At 34.1% G+C, this 17806-nt stretch overlaps 2 protein-coding genes across 3 annotated transcripts in view; one reads left to right on the top strand and one right to left on the bottom strand.

The window, feature by feature from the left end:
• Positions 1 to 11225, top strand: part of LOC118189594 (fibrillin-1-like) — a 791047-nt gene extending 779822 nt beyond the window's left edge. For both annotated transcript variants that reach the window (XM_085810675.1, XM_085810674.1), the window contains exon 68: positions 9047 to 11225. In XM_085810675.1, coding sequence (XP_085666801.1) covers positions 9047 to 9203 — 157 coding nt within the window. In that variant the 3' untranslated portion in view covers positions 9204 to 11225. The remainder of the gene's footprint in view (positions 1 to 9046) is intronic.
• Positions 1 to 17806, bottom strand: part of Gmppb (GDP-mannose pyrophosphorylase B) — a 121220-nt gene that overhangs the window by 47400 nt on the left and 56014 nt on the right. The window lies entirely within an intron of this gene.

Genomic DNA, 17806 nt, shown 5'->3' with positions numbered 1-17806 from the left:
TATGCTTCTTATTTCAACTGTTTGTAACGTAAACGTAAAATTTATTTGAGAGTAAATTGATCACAAACATTCGAAGACAACATTTTAAAAGCTCTTCACAAATTCAACGAAAAATTGAATGTGAAAGAAACATTGCTTTTACAAACAAAATAGTCTGAAAAAGATGTGGCGCTATCTATTATAAAAGTAATTTACTAAGTAACAAAATTCGGTAGATCGCCACTTGGGACAATACCAAATTATTTGTTAGATGCGTTCGTTTGAACTCTTTTATGTCCTTAGGGACAGGGAAACATGAACGGAGCACGAGAACTTTGCATATGCTCATACAGGCACTGCTCCGTCGCACTACTGTACGAGTCCAACAACAGGGCCAAGAGACTCGAGTGGTTTCAACACAAACAACGAATGATCGCTGCCCATATCTCCAGGACCATCCCCTCCGGTGGGGATCTGGCCCTTCATCCGTATATCCGGCATTTATTAATTTTGGTACAAAGTTTACATTTGGTACCATTTACAGTGTTGCATATAATATAGTTTACAATAATTTTGTTAATATAATCTATATATTATATGATTCTTATTTCAGCTTAGAAATTCATAAATTAAGAATAAAATTAAATAAAAATGAAATGATAGTTAAAGTAAAATAAACTGCATACTGTAGTCTTTGTCTTTCTTTAAGCCTTTATCACGTAAAAGTTTTAAATTGAGAAGTTCTTTCTTTTAATAAGTCTTTGGCATTTGAGTGTCCTTTTCTTTCATAAGTTTTATCGAATTAAAATTCCTTTTTTCTAAAAGTCTTTGTCTTTTTTAAATCTTTTTCTTTTACAGAAATCTACAGTTCATATAATAGCCTTTATTCTTAAAAACAGGCTCTTAAAATCTTTGCCCTTATTCATAATAAGTCTTTATTATTGAAACGTCCTTTCAGGGGTTAAAAGGTCTTTCCTTTATTTCTTCATATTTAATAGCTTTGCATAATAAATAGCAGTTGGTAATTAGTGGAGAATGTTATGAGATTTGATTTGTATTAAAGCAGTTAGGATGTTATAGGACTGAAGCATATTTCTTCTTTGTCAAGTGACATTAATTTTGCATAATTTTGGTTATTTTTCTGGCGAGTTTGTGGGGTTCGTAGAACGTATCGGATATCTGCTATATTGTTAATTCAGCGGATTTTACAATGTAGTTCTAAAGTTAGTTGGCATTGGAGAACCTAGTGATCCGGAGCTCCCCTTTCACCATATGTACACACATTAAGTTTCAATTAAAATAATAAGTGGGAAAGGATCCATGACCAGTTATGTATAGAACTTTGTGAAGGAGCAGTCTTGCACTAGTTTTTGAAAGAGAACTTGACTCTTCTACCTTCATCTGCTTTTTCTAATAACCATTTTTTATAAAAAATTTCACGAATTGTGTTTTTAAGGTGGATGGTAATGTTATGTTGAGTAGGGGAAGTGTATCATCTAGTGCCGCCTCTTTTTGCTTTTTTAGAAGTAGTTACTTCTTCATTGAAATGAGGACCTGCATATCCTCTGATCCAGTTAATGAAGACTTTAATATTTTTATTGTGGAGTACGAGTTCTTGGATTTCATTAATGAGAAGGAATTTGTGATTATTATCTGCAATGGCTTGTAGTGCTGCTTGACTATTTGTACAGATGAAAAGTGATTTTTATTTCTCTAATAATGCAATTCTTATGGCTTCTCTAATTGCAGTGACTTCAGCTTGATATACGCTGTTATTGGAATTAAGATGTCCTTGCCAGTACTTTAAATCATGGGGAGACTTTATAAATAATATTAGAGCACAACCTACTTTATTTTCAATTTTTGATCCATCTGTAATTGCTTTTGGGAAATGTAATGGGAGATCTGCATTACTTTTCATAGAAGTTATTATCGACAAAGTTTGAGCCGGATGTCGAAGGTATTGACTGTAAAATTGACGTTCTTCTGGATAAAAAGCATTGTCTTCAAATGTGATGTTTCTTTTCAATTGGAGAATACTAGTGATAAAATAGTCTTCCTGTGCTTCAAGATGAAGGGGGCGTTATATTTGAAAAGGATACATAGTGCTCTTGGGTAGGTACGAAATCCTTTGGTAATTTGAAAGAGAAAAGGACGCTGCAATGATAAAGGGAGGCATTCTTTCCTGGCTGTCATGGGATTAGCCCATATGGAGATTCCATACAAAACCATTTTTTCAATAACTGTATTATAGATAATTCTTTGAATATGCTTTGAAAGTCCCCATGTTGATCCTTGCATTCTAGAGAGAGTTTTTGAGATACTGTTGGTACGTCTGCAAATTTCTGCCACATGGGGTATCCATGAAAGTTTTGAGTCAAGAATGAGCCCGAGGAATTTTAGTTCTTTTACTATTTTAATTTTATTGTTGTTCAGTTTAAAACATGTTATGTCCACAGGGCAGGTGACAGCAGGGCCGGACACCTGGACGGCTTTCAAAGACTAATCGGGTATAGTCCGAGACCCGCATCCATCCAGAGCATAGCATAGCGACATAACATGTTTACAACATAAAATACCTGCGTAACATTACCTAGACGACAGTTGGACTTTGGATGGCAACATGACATGGCATAGCATTGCGACATGACCTAGCATGGAATATAGATATTGCATAACGACATAACATAGCTCAGCAAAGACATGATATGGCATAGCATTGCGACATGACCTAGCATCAGTGCTTAAATTGCGCCGGAACCCATCGGAGCCCTGCTCCGGTACTTCTGAATTTTTAAGATAAATTAAAATTCTAACCGAAGCGCACCGGAGCCCTAAATAAGATGAGCTCCGGTACTTCTTTTTATAAAACTGAGCCACAATTTCAAGAAAATTTAGAATTCCTAACGTTTTAGTTTAACAATAAGCAGATCTTGCAATACTCTATTTCCCTAGAAATACGAGCTCATGAGAACATGAGACGTTCAAGTAAAGTCCCCTCACTCACATGCGGAAACCTTTCCCTTTAAGAAGGGCGATAAATTTGGGGGAGTTTGTTTAGGAACGCGTATATTTCTCGCCATGCCATCGTATCTAGTGTATTGTTATCGATAGTTACAGTTAATTATCCTCGCAGGAAGGAAAATTTGTGTTCTTAAATGTGCGATAAGTGACAGCGAGTACAGTAAGAGTGAAATACTGAGATAAACTGCTCAAGCACGTCCTATACATTGTCTTCCCAGAGTATCCACTAAAGTAACCAAATACGGGGGGGGGCGAAAAGCGTAACCAGCAACTTTATATTCATCCTTAACAGTCAGATTCAGAACTCATTTTAGCCCTGGCACGCATTCGCTGGATGGCTATAATTATATCAGCAAAGAGGCGCGGTTAAAGAGAATGTTCTCTCTCACCAAGATTTCCCTCATTTTTTATTTCCATCCACTCATACCCTCACTCTCTCATTCACCTTCGCCCTCTTTTTAGCATTATCTGAATTTTCATCAGCTATATTTTAAGTATATTTAATTCTTGTGATGATAAAAGAACTTTTTTACCCCTACGATCAGAGCTTAAATTGCGCCGGAGCCTACCGGATCCCCGCTCCGATGATTCTTAGTTTTTGTAATAAATCATAATTCTAGCCGGAGCGCACCGAAGCCCTAAATAAGAAGGTTGCGGCATTTCTTTTGTGTAATTGAATAACAATTTTAGTAGAAATTTTATCTCGAAAATTTTATTTTTAGCAATAAAATTATATTAAAAATCGCTTATTAAATTTTATCTCTTTACATTTAATTCAATTATATAATAATTATTGATTAAATAAAAGTTTATAAACATTAATTAAATAGCTATTAATTAATTTAATAATTATTATTTAATTTTAAAATTATTAATGAGCTTAATAGTAATTTTATTTATTTATTTACTCTTGTTCTTCTTTGCTGACGGTCTTCATAGGGCTTCGGCATTTCTAATTTTAGAAATTAAGCCCTGGCTAACATAGAATATAGATATTGCATAGCGACATAACATAATGACTAACATATTTGTCTATTATGTCCACAGACAATAATTTGTGGGAGCTTTGTAATTTACATATTGCAGAATAAATATTAAAAGAAAAGGAAATGGAACTGATGCAAAAGCGTTATCGTGCTATTTTTTAATGTTTTTTTTTTATTTTAAAATAAGGCTAAATTGAGAAAAGTGCAGTCAACGTCTATAATTAGTATATGGCAAGTCCCAGAAAATGCGTTGGCCATGCAAAAATTGTTAATAAGTGACAGTCGCTGTACATATCAAATGATAGAAAAGAAACTTAATATTGGATCTGCAGCTATATATAAAATTATTCATGAAGAACCGCATATGAGAAAATTAGTTTGTCGCTCAGTTGCCCATAAATTAACAGAACACCAAAACGCGAAGCATGACAGAAGCACTAAAGAAACCCTAAAATTATTTAATGATTATACCGCATTATTTCTGAAATCATAACTGTTGATGAAACGTACATACCGTTTTTTGACATTACAGCACGTCAAGAAAATAAATGATATAATAAAAGAAGTCAAGAAAATAAAGTATGAAGTATGAAGATGGTCTCCTGACCAGCAATGGTGAAAAGTGTGTTTGTGTGTGATTATGGTAAAGCCTCGAGGGCTATCTGCCTAAGGGGAGGGATGCCTTCGTGGAAGACGTTCTAAGGGAAACTGGCTCGTATACACATTACACATGGGGAAAACACGAAAACGCCCATGCAGCCAGCCCGTTCGCGGAATTCGAACCTCGGGCCGAACTACCAGTGTTCAGCGACTTTACCGCTCGGCCGCTGGTGAGCCGATGGTGAAAACACAACGATTAGAAAATGAAAACAGTAATGCATGCTGGTTTCTTCAGAAATATAGAATTGATAACAGTCAGCAATTCAAAGGTACCGAAGAAAGTTGTAGCTAATTGGCTCACCACTAAGTGTCTTCTAAGAATTGAAATTAAGGAGACTCACGCTTCGCCATGATAATGCATTTTCTCTCATCTCTGCTGAGCAAGCACTAAGCTCAGCAACTGAATTTCTTTAGCAAAAGCGCATTAAACTGATAAAACATCCACCCTATTCTACCGGCTGTTCGGTACCCTATTCTACCGGCTGTGGATGTTCGGATGCTGTTGTGTGTTGTCCGCTTCACGCAGCGATTCTTAACAGCTTAACACCCTAACCCTATTCTCCTGATCTTGCTATGTGTGACTTTTGGCTATTTTTTAATCCAAAACCAAATTTACGTGGGCCTTTGTTTCCACTCCAAAGATGAGACAGATGAGGCTATAGAAGCATATTTTTCATCGATTTTAAGAAAAGGATGGCTTAAATCATTTTATCTGTTGAAAGTTCGCCTACAAAATTGTATTGATCTTATATTGAGTGAGTCTCATATATATATGTAATGATAGCACAAGTTTTGGAAGCACTAAAATAAGAACACTGGGACGTAGATGCGTAGAAATACTAATTGCGTAGATACTTGATGCTTAGAGCGTCCATCCATTTTTGAAGAAGAAGCAGTCGAGCCGGTTTAAATTCCTTTTATTTATTTAAATTCCCATTTTGTGGCCACATTTCACTTGGCACTCTACTCGTGCCTATTAAAGAACATTTACAATTTTGATATTATTGCCATAGAAGCGAATGTAGCAGCACACATATAATTGCAGAAAGGCCAAGAGGAAAGCACAAGCAAAAGTGATGCATCAGTTCATAGAAAGAAAGGAGGGAGTCAAAAGTTTCAGCTTTTACTTTTGGTTAGCAGTTCGGTGATTGGTTAAGAGGCATCTGCATTAAGGGTTACGTAAGATCGCATGATTAATTTGAATAACACAGTTTAGACTTACACTTCTTTTTTTAGGACAGAGCGATGAAGTTTCCAAATGAAATAAAAAATAAAAGAGGTTATAGTGGATTAAATTTAGAAGTTTGCTTTCACATTTTTTATCTTACATATATAATCAATTCAAAATTAAGTAAAAAGTCGGAATATAAATTAAATACAAATTTAATGCCAAAAAATGTAAAGACGAAACCTAATTGCCATCTACGTGAAACAGTATCATACACCGAAATACAGTTATTGGATGGTAAATAGTTAAAAAAAAATGAAAAATCCAAACAAAATCTCAAAAACTACATTGTAAGATACTTGAAAATTTCTTTAAAATTTACAAGTTCTGATACAAATCTACGAAAGAATAAATTAATCTCCTTTGTTTAACGCTTCAAACAGAACTTGTCAAGGCAAAAGTGTTTTGAAGTATTAAACTCAGTTGATTAGTGAGTTCCGAATACACGTTTTCTTACTCTGAACCATCTCAGACTTAAAACCGCTTTTGCTAAATTTCAATCATAAAATTTAAAATGATATTTCAACTGAGTCTCTAATGAGTTCTGATCTTTCCCCTACATGCATTCGTAGTGAAAGAAAACTAAATACACACAAAAAACAAGCATTAGTAAACACACATGTAAAAGACTAGTAAAAACTATTGAAAAAATCTCAAAAACTAAGTTATAAAACAAATTATAAAATGACAAAGATTAATTAATCAAAAGCCTCCAAATCAAGGAATATCGTAACTGATAAAATAATAAAATTGTCAAGGGCCGAATTACAAAGTTACAAAACAGGTCGGTCTCAAGTACTTGAAATGAATTACCTTTTTGTGAAAATCTATGTGAAACTATGAGACAGTGAAACAATTTCAAAAACTAAATGCAGGAAAAACAATGTTGAAAAAGAAAGAAAACTTACCGGTATCGCAAATATTCATTAATGTGTGTGTGTGTGTGTGTGTGATAATGGCAAAGCCTCGAGGGCTATCTGCCTAAGGGGAGGGATGCCTTCGTGGAGGACTTTCTAAGGGAAACTGGCTCGTATACACGTTACACATGGGGAAAACCACGAAAACGCCCATGCAGCCAGCCCGTTCGCGGGATTCGAACCTCGGACCGAACTACCAGTGTTCAGCGACTTTACCGCTCGGCCGCTGGTGGGCCAAATATTCATTAAACTCGAAGATATAAAACGGCTCTCTCTCTCTCTCTATATATATATATATAATGGTTATTTATCTATATATATATATATATATATATATAAAGGTTATTTATCTATCTATATATATATATATATATATATTAGATATTAGTACATATTCATTTTCTGTACTTTTGATGCATCTTTATTTAATTAAATACACTAATTTCTTTGAAAGCATTGATCTTTGTCCCTTAATAACCTATAGTACGTCATATGGAAAAAGTAAAATTTTAAAATTTGGTTATCTAATAGAGTGAAAAACGAAGCTAATTAATAAACAATGCGATACAACGTCCATTTGGGGAACTACTTTGGAACAATTTAGAAAGTGAACAGGACTTAACTAATATCATTCTGGCTAAGAAAAATAACCCCAATTTGAAAAAAAAAAAAAAAAAAAAAAAAATTGAAAAAGTTGCATATAAAGAAAAATAGAATGGGACACGTTTTGTAGTATTTAACTGTGCCTTCTTCGGGCTACTGACAAATTAATATGGTTACTGCACTAATCAAAACATAATCTTTAATTCAAATCTTCGAAACTAACCAATTTTCTCTGTGCCAGTTTTTCATTGCATTTGTTTCTTTTATTGATGTTATGCTTTCCTTTCTCTAAAATTCCTGCTGTTACTGGGTCTTTAGAAGGAACCTTAAAAACGGTCTTTTAAGTTAAAAAGAAAAACGAGCATCTGAAATGTCATTCATACTAAACTATCTATGTTCAGCAACTGCGTTCTTGATAATGCACGAGAAATTTTAGTGCAATAGAAAAAATGATTCTCAACTAGGGGGAGTTTCATAGTTTCAGGGGGGATGCAGTCAGCCTTTTATGTACCTGTTAAGAACTTATTTTATGAATATAAAAAGCTACTTTTATTCAGGTTTTTGTATTTATCAACATTTTTATAATTCTTCTCGTGTAATTTATAAAACGCATTAAAAATAATCTAAATTTAAATACATGCGCATATTTTTTTCAAGTTTTGGAATGAGGTGGGAGGAATGATCATCTAACAATGGTGTAAGGGGTGCATGGAACAAAAAAGGTTCAGAACTACTGGAATAATACAATTTTTTTCTCAAATAGAAATCAACAACAGCAATGGAAAATTTCGTGAAGGACGAGGTCTGTTTCCCTGATGCTGTTGATACACAGAATTACAAACATTTAGTAACCGAGTATCTTATATTCACCACTGTAGGAGTGAGTTTACAGTGACATCCAACATTGAACTATTCTTTTCCAAAAAACATTCTGTCCTGCAGATCTCGTTGTGTGTTCCGTCAATACCCAGTGATAGTCAGCCTTTTTCCAAAATCTAACACGGTTCATGGTTCTCACGTAAAATTGCATGATTTACACAATTGTTATGCGAAATGGTACTTTTTTGCACAGCTTAACAGTACAAAGTAGTTGCTTTTAGACTCACTTCCCTAGGTTAAAGAATAATCTACCACTATGTTTCGACAATGTAATCAGTGGATTCCCTGGACATTTTGATTTTAGAAACACCTAAAGAACATAGATTTTAAAGGACACATTACAAATTTGTTGGATCTGAAATGTGCTTGATATTGTACATCATACCTATAGTATTTCGAAAAAAAAAATTCAACTGTCTGTTTTTCAACAAGCTATTCCGCGATTTCAGCTAGTAGCAGTTTGTTTTAGTAGCATTTCAATATAATTAATTTCTCTGCCCTCAAATGAAGCTCCACCTGATCCTTTGGTAGAATATTTTGGACTATCGTTTTTTCTCTGTTTAGACAAAATTCCATTATTTGAAATATTCACACAAAATTTGAAACTATTCTGGCCAACAATTCCTTGTATAAAGACTTTTCCAATGTTAATTTTAATTATGTGTATCCTTTAGTAAAATATGTATCCAGAAATTGTATTTTTATTTTATTATTCTAATATATATATATATATTATGTGTGGCTCATTAAAATACCCATTTCTTTTTCAGAAGAGGCGTGGCTGGTCTACATGCAAGGGAAAAAATAAAACAACCAGGTCTCTATATTCTGAAAATTTTAGGGATTGTGGAAAACAAGGCTCAAGTAACTAACGCCATAGAACGAGAACCGTTCCACTTGACAGTACACCTAATAATCACTAAGTGATACTTTAGTAGAAAAGAAATATTTAACACTGCCTTTTATGGAGAAAGGTCAAAGAGATTTCTCCAAGACTCCAAATTGAATTCCCGGTTTAATATTTAGGAAAAAAATATTTCCTTGTGCTTCAAAATCTTTAAAAATTTTAGTATTTGTCACAGCTCCAAACAATCAAAACTGATGAGTTTAAGTGCTCTTTTATAAATACCTTCTAATATTCTACATGGTTGTTTTGAGAAATTTGATTTGTTATTCTCCTAAAGGATAAACGTTCTTTTTAAATTTACTCTGCATATCATTAATTGTCTGGTATTTCCCAACTAGTCAATGGTATAGATTTTTATAAATAACAACATTGCAGATTGGAAATATATTTTTATGACATACGTCAAATTACATATTTAATGAATAAATTTAAGCAATATATTCCCATATCATTAATACTGAGTGTCTGATAAGTTACTGCTTATTTTAAATGATTATAACTTGTGTATATGGTAAACGGTTTCGTTGAAACTAAAGTTATTATGTACTGCATTCTCTTAGAATTTTTCTGTAATACGGCAAAGAAAATATAGAAAAGAGTAAATATGCTATGAGTGGAAAAAAATTGGTTCAATTGTTCACGTCACCAGACCATCCACCATTATGCTGCCCGCAAATCGTGGATGACGTTGGGAAAATTTAAGATTAAAACGTTCTGCATAAACTGTAGTTTGATCCATTAAATAGTTACTAGTCAATATAATTATGATATTTTTTAGAATTTGCTTTTATTCTCAGAAAGGACCAATATAAGAGCTCCTTGATTCTTAACATTTGCTTTTCAAGGGAATTGTAGAAATTATAGTTAATGTGTATTTTATTTTCAGAGAACTCAAAGTAAACATTACAACTTAATGCTACTTTCTAAAATTTACTTTTAAAGCTGAATCGAATCTTTTTTAATTTGTTACAAGCTCACACAGCTTGGTACGATTAGTTCTATGTTAACTACTTCTGATATTTACCCAAAATCTCAAAACGAAAGCCTTAATCTTTTGGGAACCAAAGGGTTTACGTATGGATAAAAATCTCACTTCTGTACTAACTCCTATTTTAAATACAAATATGCGGACCACCGAGCTTTTGGTAGTTTGGCTTTAGGTGTATCATACATTCAAAACATTTTAGAAGAAAAACTATTTAGTGCAATTTCTCTGCTTTTTCATATGATATAAAAACAGCTTATCACAATACATAAATTTGAAGTCAGCATGTAAAAGGAAAACTGGTTCTCTTTTTGCGGAAGGAAGAAATAACTCGTGCGTCTTTCTTTCAATGGTATATCAGATTGAAATATTGTTTGAAACGGCTGTTCGTCCAAAACAAATGAATATATGATAGCAGTCTTAAGGAAAACGTATCGAGAATGCTACAACGTATGCGACGCTTTAAAAGTTTTACAGACAAGACCTCAATTAACGAGGCATATAATAACACCACTTTCAACAAAAGCGGTTAACAGATAAGGAAATTAAATTCATTTAAAAATAGGGTTATCAGACACATATTATGTTTGATATTTCATTTTTATGGCCCACTGAAAAGAAATATTTTCCAAGTCTTAAATCTGTGATATTTTAGAGAATCAGTACTTAATACTGATTTTTCAGTTTTCTGGTTGGGAAATGCTTATGAAGAGTGAATATTTTTAGAGGGATATAACAAGTGCCAAAGAAACATATGTGAAAATATTCTCTAAGTTTGCCGCAAAAGTCTCTGCTATAAGCTTGAAATTTTACTTATTCAGTAAGAGCTCTCTATTTTAAAGCAGGATGATTGATTTCTTCTTCTTCGTGTTCATCAATGTGAGAAAAAAATTTGTTTTCATCGCTACATAAGAATTGTGTGTAAGTTCAGCAATAACATCATCTTGTATTATTGGACTTGTCTCATTATCATTCTTTTTTGTAAGCTTGCCGTGTGGAAGATGTACAGTTTTTGTAAAATGGTAACTTTTATTAAATAAAATAATTTATATAAGAATGTTATGTTTTGGTGTTGTAACTTAAGTTTTCCTAATTAAACATTAATAAATACGTAACCAAAAGATAATAAAAGCTTTTAACGAAGCAAATAAAGCTCAGTAGTGAATAGAACAAAATCAGGAAATGTATTTGAAAGAGTGTATTGAATTCCATGTATTTAATGTTTTGATCAAGGATGTATTTCCAAACCTTCAATGTATGAGATATTCCTCATCAAATTTATGCATTTCCTAACCTTTAATATATGAGATCTGTCTCATCTAATTTATAACTTTCAGATGGCTAGAAAACAAGCTGCATATTAAAAAATAATATTTACCAATGCGTTAGAAACATCTTCTGTTAATTAGAAATACGATGCACAGTTTTATAAAAATTATCATTTAAATAAAAATTACATGAATACAATATAACAACATACAAATTCTAACACAACAATATATGCAGTGAATACAAATGTATGATTTGGGTTTAAAAAGAAATGGATGACTAAAAAATTAACAATTTCGAGATATTATATATATAATATGTAATATACTAAATGCGCAGTCATGAATCCGGTACTTTTAACTTCTGGCTGTAGACATGGCTGGGTGGATAAGGCAAGAATAAGACGTTGACGAATCACTATCTTTATTTTTAGGCAAATTGAAAATGATTTCTTTGGCAGACAAATTACTTTTTGATCATAGTTGAACACAAATAATTTTTATCTAAACAGATAAAAAGCTACGACGTCATTTCGGGCAGGGAAGCATAAGTGGCGCGAAGTTGTTTCCATGGCTGGGAAGTCAGGAAAAAAGGGAAGCTTAGTGCTCGTGACTCACTATTTATACTTCGTAGGTGCAGAGTGTATTCTAAGCTATGAATGATCAATATTAGTTTTAGTTACCTTTATCAAGCAGTGTTATGTAATTTGGAATGATCTCGAATTTGGGAGAACAGATGTATATGATATGTTTGATGATGATGTGGTTGCTCTCCACCCAATTATTTTTTAAAACAGCCATCGTATTTTATTATATCTTACATATATATATAATATTGAGTAAATTCGGCAAAAATTACTCCTGTTTATCCTGTCTAACGAAAAAGCCGTAGTTAAGAAATTAAAGGTGTCAAAATAAGTTAGCCGTTTGTATAGGAATCTTAAACATGTTAAAGCAAATTGCGACCTTAAAATTAAAGTTAAAAAAGCCATAAAAGCAGTAGTAAAAAATCTGATGTGTGCACCATATAATGTCCTTGTACGGAATATTAAATTATCCGCATTTTTTCCTGCATTTCATTTAAACTTATTTCCTCGAATTTCATTAGAGATATATTTCTCATTCAATTAATTCAGTTCTCACTTCGCGACAAGGCAAAAATACACAAAAACTGAAAATATCTCTATTAAAATTGAAAGATATAGAAAAACATAAAATACCAAATACAGTTAAAACAATTAAAGAAACAATTTTTACAATTAAAATTACAGTTTCTACGCAAAAACAAGTAATTCGAACAGCGGGCAAGACGGCATATTTTTCGGTGCACAAAACTAAAAGTTTCCTTTTGGTCTCACTCGGCAACCTGAACCTACAGCTTAATACCTGACACCTTTTTGACACTGAAGGCGTAGAAACTGACTTAATTTGTTGAAAACGCTATGCTGAGTCACTATATGGGATAATTTAATAACTTAAATGATAATTCCAGAATGGATTAAGCATCATTTAATTCCCAGTAATAAAAGAAGACGTAACTTTGTTGTTGCGAAGCTTAGTTTCTATAGGTTGGCAACAAATCCACTATTCTGCTAAGTTTCAAATGTAAATACATATGGCTGTTATGGTAAAAATTAGGCTTAATCGCACTTAAACAACATTTAAATTGTTGATAATCCTACAACTATAACATGCAGGTTAAAAAAAAAGGCCTCAACAGAAAAATAATGGAAATATTACTCAAAACAGTAATCAACAAAAGGCCATAACAATTGCGAAGGTAATGAGAGGGCGGACTTTCTTGCGAAAGAAGCAGCATTCGATCAACTTGATGACGGTATAAACATTCCCTGGCCACAATCGGCATTAAAATCAAAGCTCAAACAGCTTGCAACTGAGACATGGAAGCTCGCATCAGTGTCAAGAATAAATGGTCTGTCGAGCTTACGATACATTAGGATTGGGAGCAGAAGTTAAATTTTCATTCAGGTTTTTTAATTCATCCTCACATTCTTTTTGTCCTCAAGAAATTTTGCTTGCTCTCTGTCAGCTTGTGAAGGGGTCTTGCGATGGAAAAAAAGTTCTTCACGAATCTCTTATAGTAGGTGCAAAGCCCCAGGAAACTTCTTAGGTGATGAACATTTTCGGACCAGTCTTTAACAGCTGACACTTTTTCCAGATCTATACCCACACCTTCGGCAGAGATGACATGTCTGAACTACGTCATTTCTTGTCTGATAATTTACATCTACAGGACTCAACTTTAGATTGGCTTCTTTCAGTTTCTGAAGCACATTTCTAAGATTTTCTAGATGATCTTCAAAACTCTTCCCGACAATGATGATGTCATACAGGTATATGAGACAGGCTTCGTAGGAAAGACCTTTCAAAACAGTCTCCATGACGCGTTCGAATGTTGCCGGTGCATTTCATAATCCAAACGGCATCACCTTGAACTACCAAAGTCATTATCCGGTAGTAAAAGAAAGTTTTTCACGGTCATCAGAATGTTTTTCTACCTGCCAATATCCACTTTTTAAATCAAGTGTCGAAAACCACTTTCTTCCAGAAGAAGTGTTCAGAATGTGGTCAGTTAGAAGGTAGCTGTCTTTCTTCGTAACCTCGTTCAACCGGTGATAGGCATTGCCAAATATAGTTGAACCGTCTTTCTTTCTGACCAGGACGATGGGAGATGGCCATGGACTTGCTGAAGGTTCGATGACATCGCTTTCTTGCATGTCCTTTAGAAGTTTTCGTACTTCTTCCTGTTTAGCAATCGGTAGACGTCTTGGATATTGCTTAACAGGTGGATGAAGCTCGGTATCGATTCTATGCTGTGTCAGACATGTTCAACCCACATCAGAACAGCGGGAGAAAACACCTTCAAATTCTTGAATGACACGTTGAGCAGCATTTCCTTCTTCATCGTTTAATTGTGCATTCTTCAGTTACTCCAATGTAATGTTTTCTGAAGACACGGATTCTGAAGTGTTACTGTTACGTTTAACGCTGGTCACTGGAGTACATGCTGCAAGCACTTCACCTTTCTTAATAACTCTCGCGTTGTCAGTTACACTGGCAACCCTCACCGGGATAACGGTTCTCGATAGGTCGACGAGTGCTCAGGCTGCTATTACTCCCGTCGGCCTGTTAGATTTCTTGGGGTATTCCATGACGCCGTAGCGGAAATTTCTATTTTCATCTATGGAGCCAAGTAAAAATTCGGTTCTTCCTGGATCCATAGATTGTGATATTGTCTTGAGCTATGATTTGGTGGACAGATTTAACTCCTTCATCCTTAATTCCGAATTAGGCTTTGTCCTCAGCGGCAGAATGCAGTTCCTTATTTTTAAAGGTCTAAGGAAAAATTGCATTTCCTGAGAAAAGTCTAATCCGAGCACGTAAGAATCTGTAATCTCTGCCATATATGCCGTGTGATAATAGGCGGCATTTCCAAACGTGAGGCTAACGTTTAACTTTCCCTCGATGTCGATCTTCTCGGCGGATACAGTCTGAAGGGTAATGCAGGGCTGTGTCCAAATAAGTTTACCTTCCAGTAGTGTAGTGAAATCTTTTCGGATGATGATAACTTTGGCTCCTGTATTAATCATCATTGCAGGCAACTCCACTGAAATGTCCCGTGATGAAGAGTCCATTACTGCCACCACTCATTCCAGAAATCTGAAGCGCTTTAAAATAACGCTTCTCGTTATCTGGTGATCTCCGCCCCACGAGATGGCCACTAATTAGTTTTCCTGCTTCTTGGTGGGAGAGGTCTTATTTTTCGTGCTCTGTGGTGTTCTGCAGTTTTTTCGTATGTGGCCTTCAACAACGCAGGTCCAACACTTTAGGGTTGTTTTCTTGTCACTCCTATTCCGTCTCAAGGCATTGACTTGTCCGGTTAAATCGTCTAAACGAGCAGTCGCTTGCTGCACTGGTTCCGGACTTGAGCAGCTCTGATTAGGTGGCGGTAGGGATTGCAATTTCGGTCCAAACGTTTCAATGCCGGTATTCGGTAATTTTTTTTTATATTAATACCGGTTTTAATACCGGTAGTAGGAATTTTAGAAAAAGAAAGAAAACATAGATGTCTTTCTATTTTATTTGCCAGTTTTATTAGAGAGAGTAAATATCACAAAAAAATCATTTGTAACTTATAAATTACAACAGTATATAAAGAATCACAAAAAGTAAAGAAAGAAGGAACATATTTAAAATAAAGAAAAGGTGTAAATATCACTATTCAGTCTGTGGTATTATTATAAATTTTTTGAAATGTGATCTTAAAAAACATAATGGATCAACTGTACTGTCATTAAGCCTGGAACGTAGTTTTGTGCAAAAATTACTAGCTGTCGAAAACGCTCTTTCAACATCTAACGCTAGTCCGGAATGATCTATAATCCGGACCTCAAAGCTAAAAACTTTCTGCGCATGCGCCGCGTTGACACATGCGCATAGGCGTTTACGCGCATGCGCATATGCAGAATACGTTTTCGCGTGCGCGTTTAACGTATAACGGACGGTATAAGCTAAAATTATACAATTATCTATTTCAAAAGAAGGTGACAGAGAGGTTAGTGAAAACGAAAAAATTTCGATTGACAAGTTAGTCGGTATTCTCGGCACAGCAATTACGCAATTACGGGACTTGAACAGCAGAGCTTTTTAACTGAACAAGAAATTATGTCTTTATAGAATTAAAGAGAAAGTATTATCACATAAAACGAAACAACTTACATTGAAAGAAATGTTTAATAAAGTAAACAAATAAATATTAAGCTTCTTTTTTTTTGTAAATTTTGATACCCTTTAGATCATAATTGTTCTTTATTTCCTAAAATACGGTTTCATATTTTTAATTTTAGAATTTGTGCATGCCATCTTACGAGATTTAAACTGATGATCTATAATCCGGAAAAATCGATAATCCGGAATCGCCGAAGTCCCGACGAGTCCGGATTAACGACTTTTGACTGTACTTTGAATCGTGAGTGTGATCTCTGTTTGATGATAAGACGTCACCCTCACATTTATAAACATCAGCAAAGATTCAAAATATTGTGAATGTAAAGACTTTTTTCATAACTAAGTTAAATCTACAGCTGATTGATATAATTGTCTAACTGATTATAATGTAAAACTGTCATTTTTTTCCCCTTTTTTCCAAAGCCAAAATGTTACGAAGAACAAAAATCTTACAAACACAAGTTATAAACAACAGAACTAAAAATAAAAAGACAGAAGTCATTGCCCAAGGTGTGCTCTTGCCTCTTAGTATCTCAACTTCTCCATAAGACCACGAAGAGCCCCACATCGAAGCAGGTGCTCCCTGTCCATTTCTTCCCCAAAATTACAAAGTGGGCAAATAGGATCGCTTGAAATGCCAATGTGGTACAGGTAGCCGGCAAGGCAATCACATCCTGTAGACAGATGGAAAGCTGCAACAACATTTCGTCTTGAACTATCCAGAATAAGAGAAGGAATTATCAGTCTCTTTTAAGGCTGTACGAGTCTAAAGATCTCGTAAGATAAAAGATGTAAATAAAATTTTTAAAAACAGTTTAATCCTCCAATAAGAAATGGCTGTATTAGGATGTTGTATTAAGCTGGCACCTCTTTTTGCAAGTTAAGTCCTCTTGTTCATTGCCCCAAAGACCAGGTGCCCACTGGAGAACGATTTGTTTCACCTTTAAAGTGAGAGTTCTAAGGAATTCTTGACATTGCAAAATTTCGGATGTTAATGGGTGTTCAAAAGAGCTAATTCATTAAATGCGTACATGAGAATCAGAAAAAATGTCTGTGCAAACTTGTAATGAATAGCTAATAATTGTTGTAGGACTATACAGATGGCTACTACTTCACTTTCAAAAGAGGTACTAATGTATGCAGATGCATAGAAAGAAAAAAAGATTCAAAAACACCCTTAAAATGACAGTCAAACTGAGAACCATCAGTAAAATTGTGCAGCGATTGAATATGTGGATATCTAGCCACAATGATCTCCAAAGTGATACATTTCAAAAAGCTTGGTGCAACATGTCTCTTTCTATGGATGGTTTCCACTAGGAAATTGTCAAAAATATGATTATAATGTCAAATTATCAAAAACTGATATAATTGTCTAATTGATTATAATGTCAGATTGATTATATCTGAATCAATATTAAAATGTTGTCATCCTAAGCTACGAAAAACTAAATTGTGACTATGAGAAAATTGATTAACAGGCTTAACTAATTTTAAAATAGCATAAAAAATTTCACTCTGAGTTCCCAAAGCTGGTGAATTTAAAATTTTTATCATGTGCATGCCATTATCTTACATACTATGCAAGTATTCAAGAAAATGCACAAATAGTACAACCAAC

This window comes from Stegodyphus dumicola, chromosome 2 (genome assembly GCF_044657685.1).
Source record: "Stegodyphus dumicola isolate Sdum_Otavi_A_Nest chromosome 2, ASM4465768v1".
In the NCBI taxonomy this organism is placed as follows: domain Eukaryota; kingdom Metazoa; phylum Arthropoda; class Arachnida; order Araneae; family Eresidae; genus Stegodyphus; species Stegodyphus dumicola.
The sequence above is the reverse complement of the archived record's forward strand: the minus strand, read 5'-3'. Positions and strand labels throughout refer to the sequence as shown.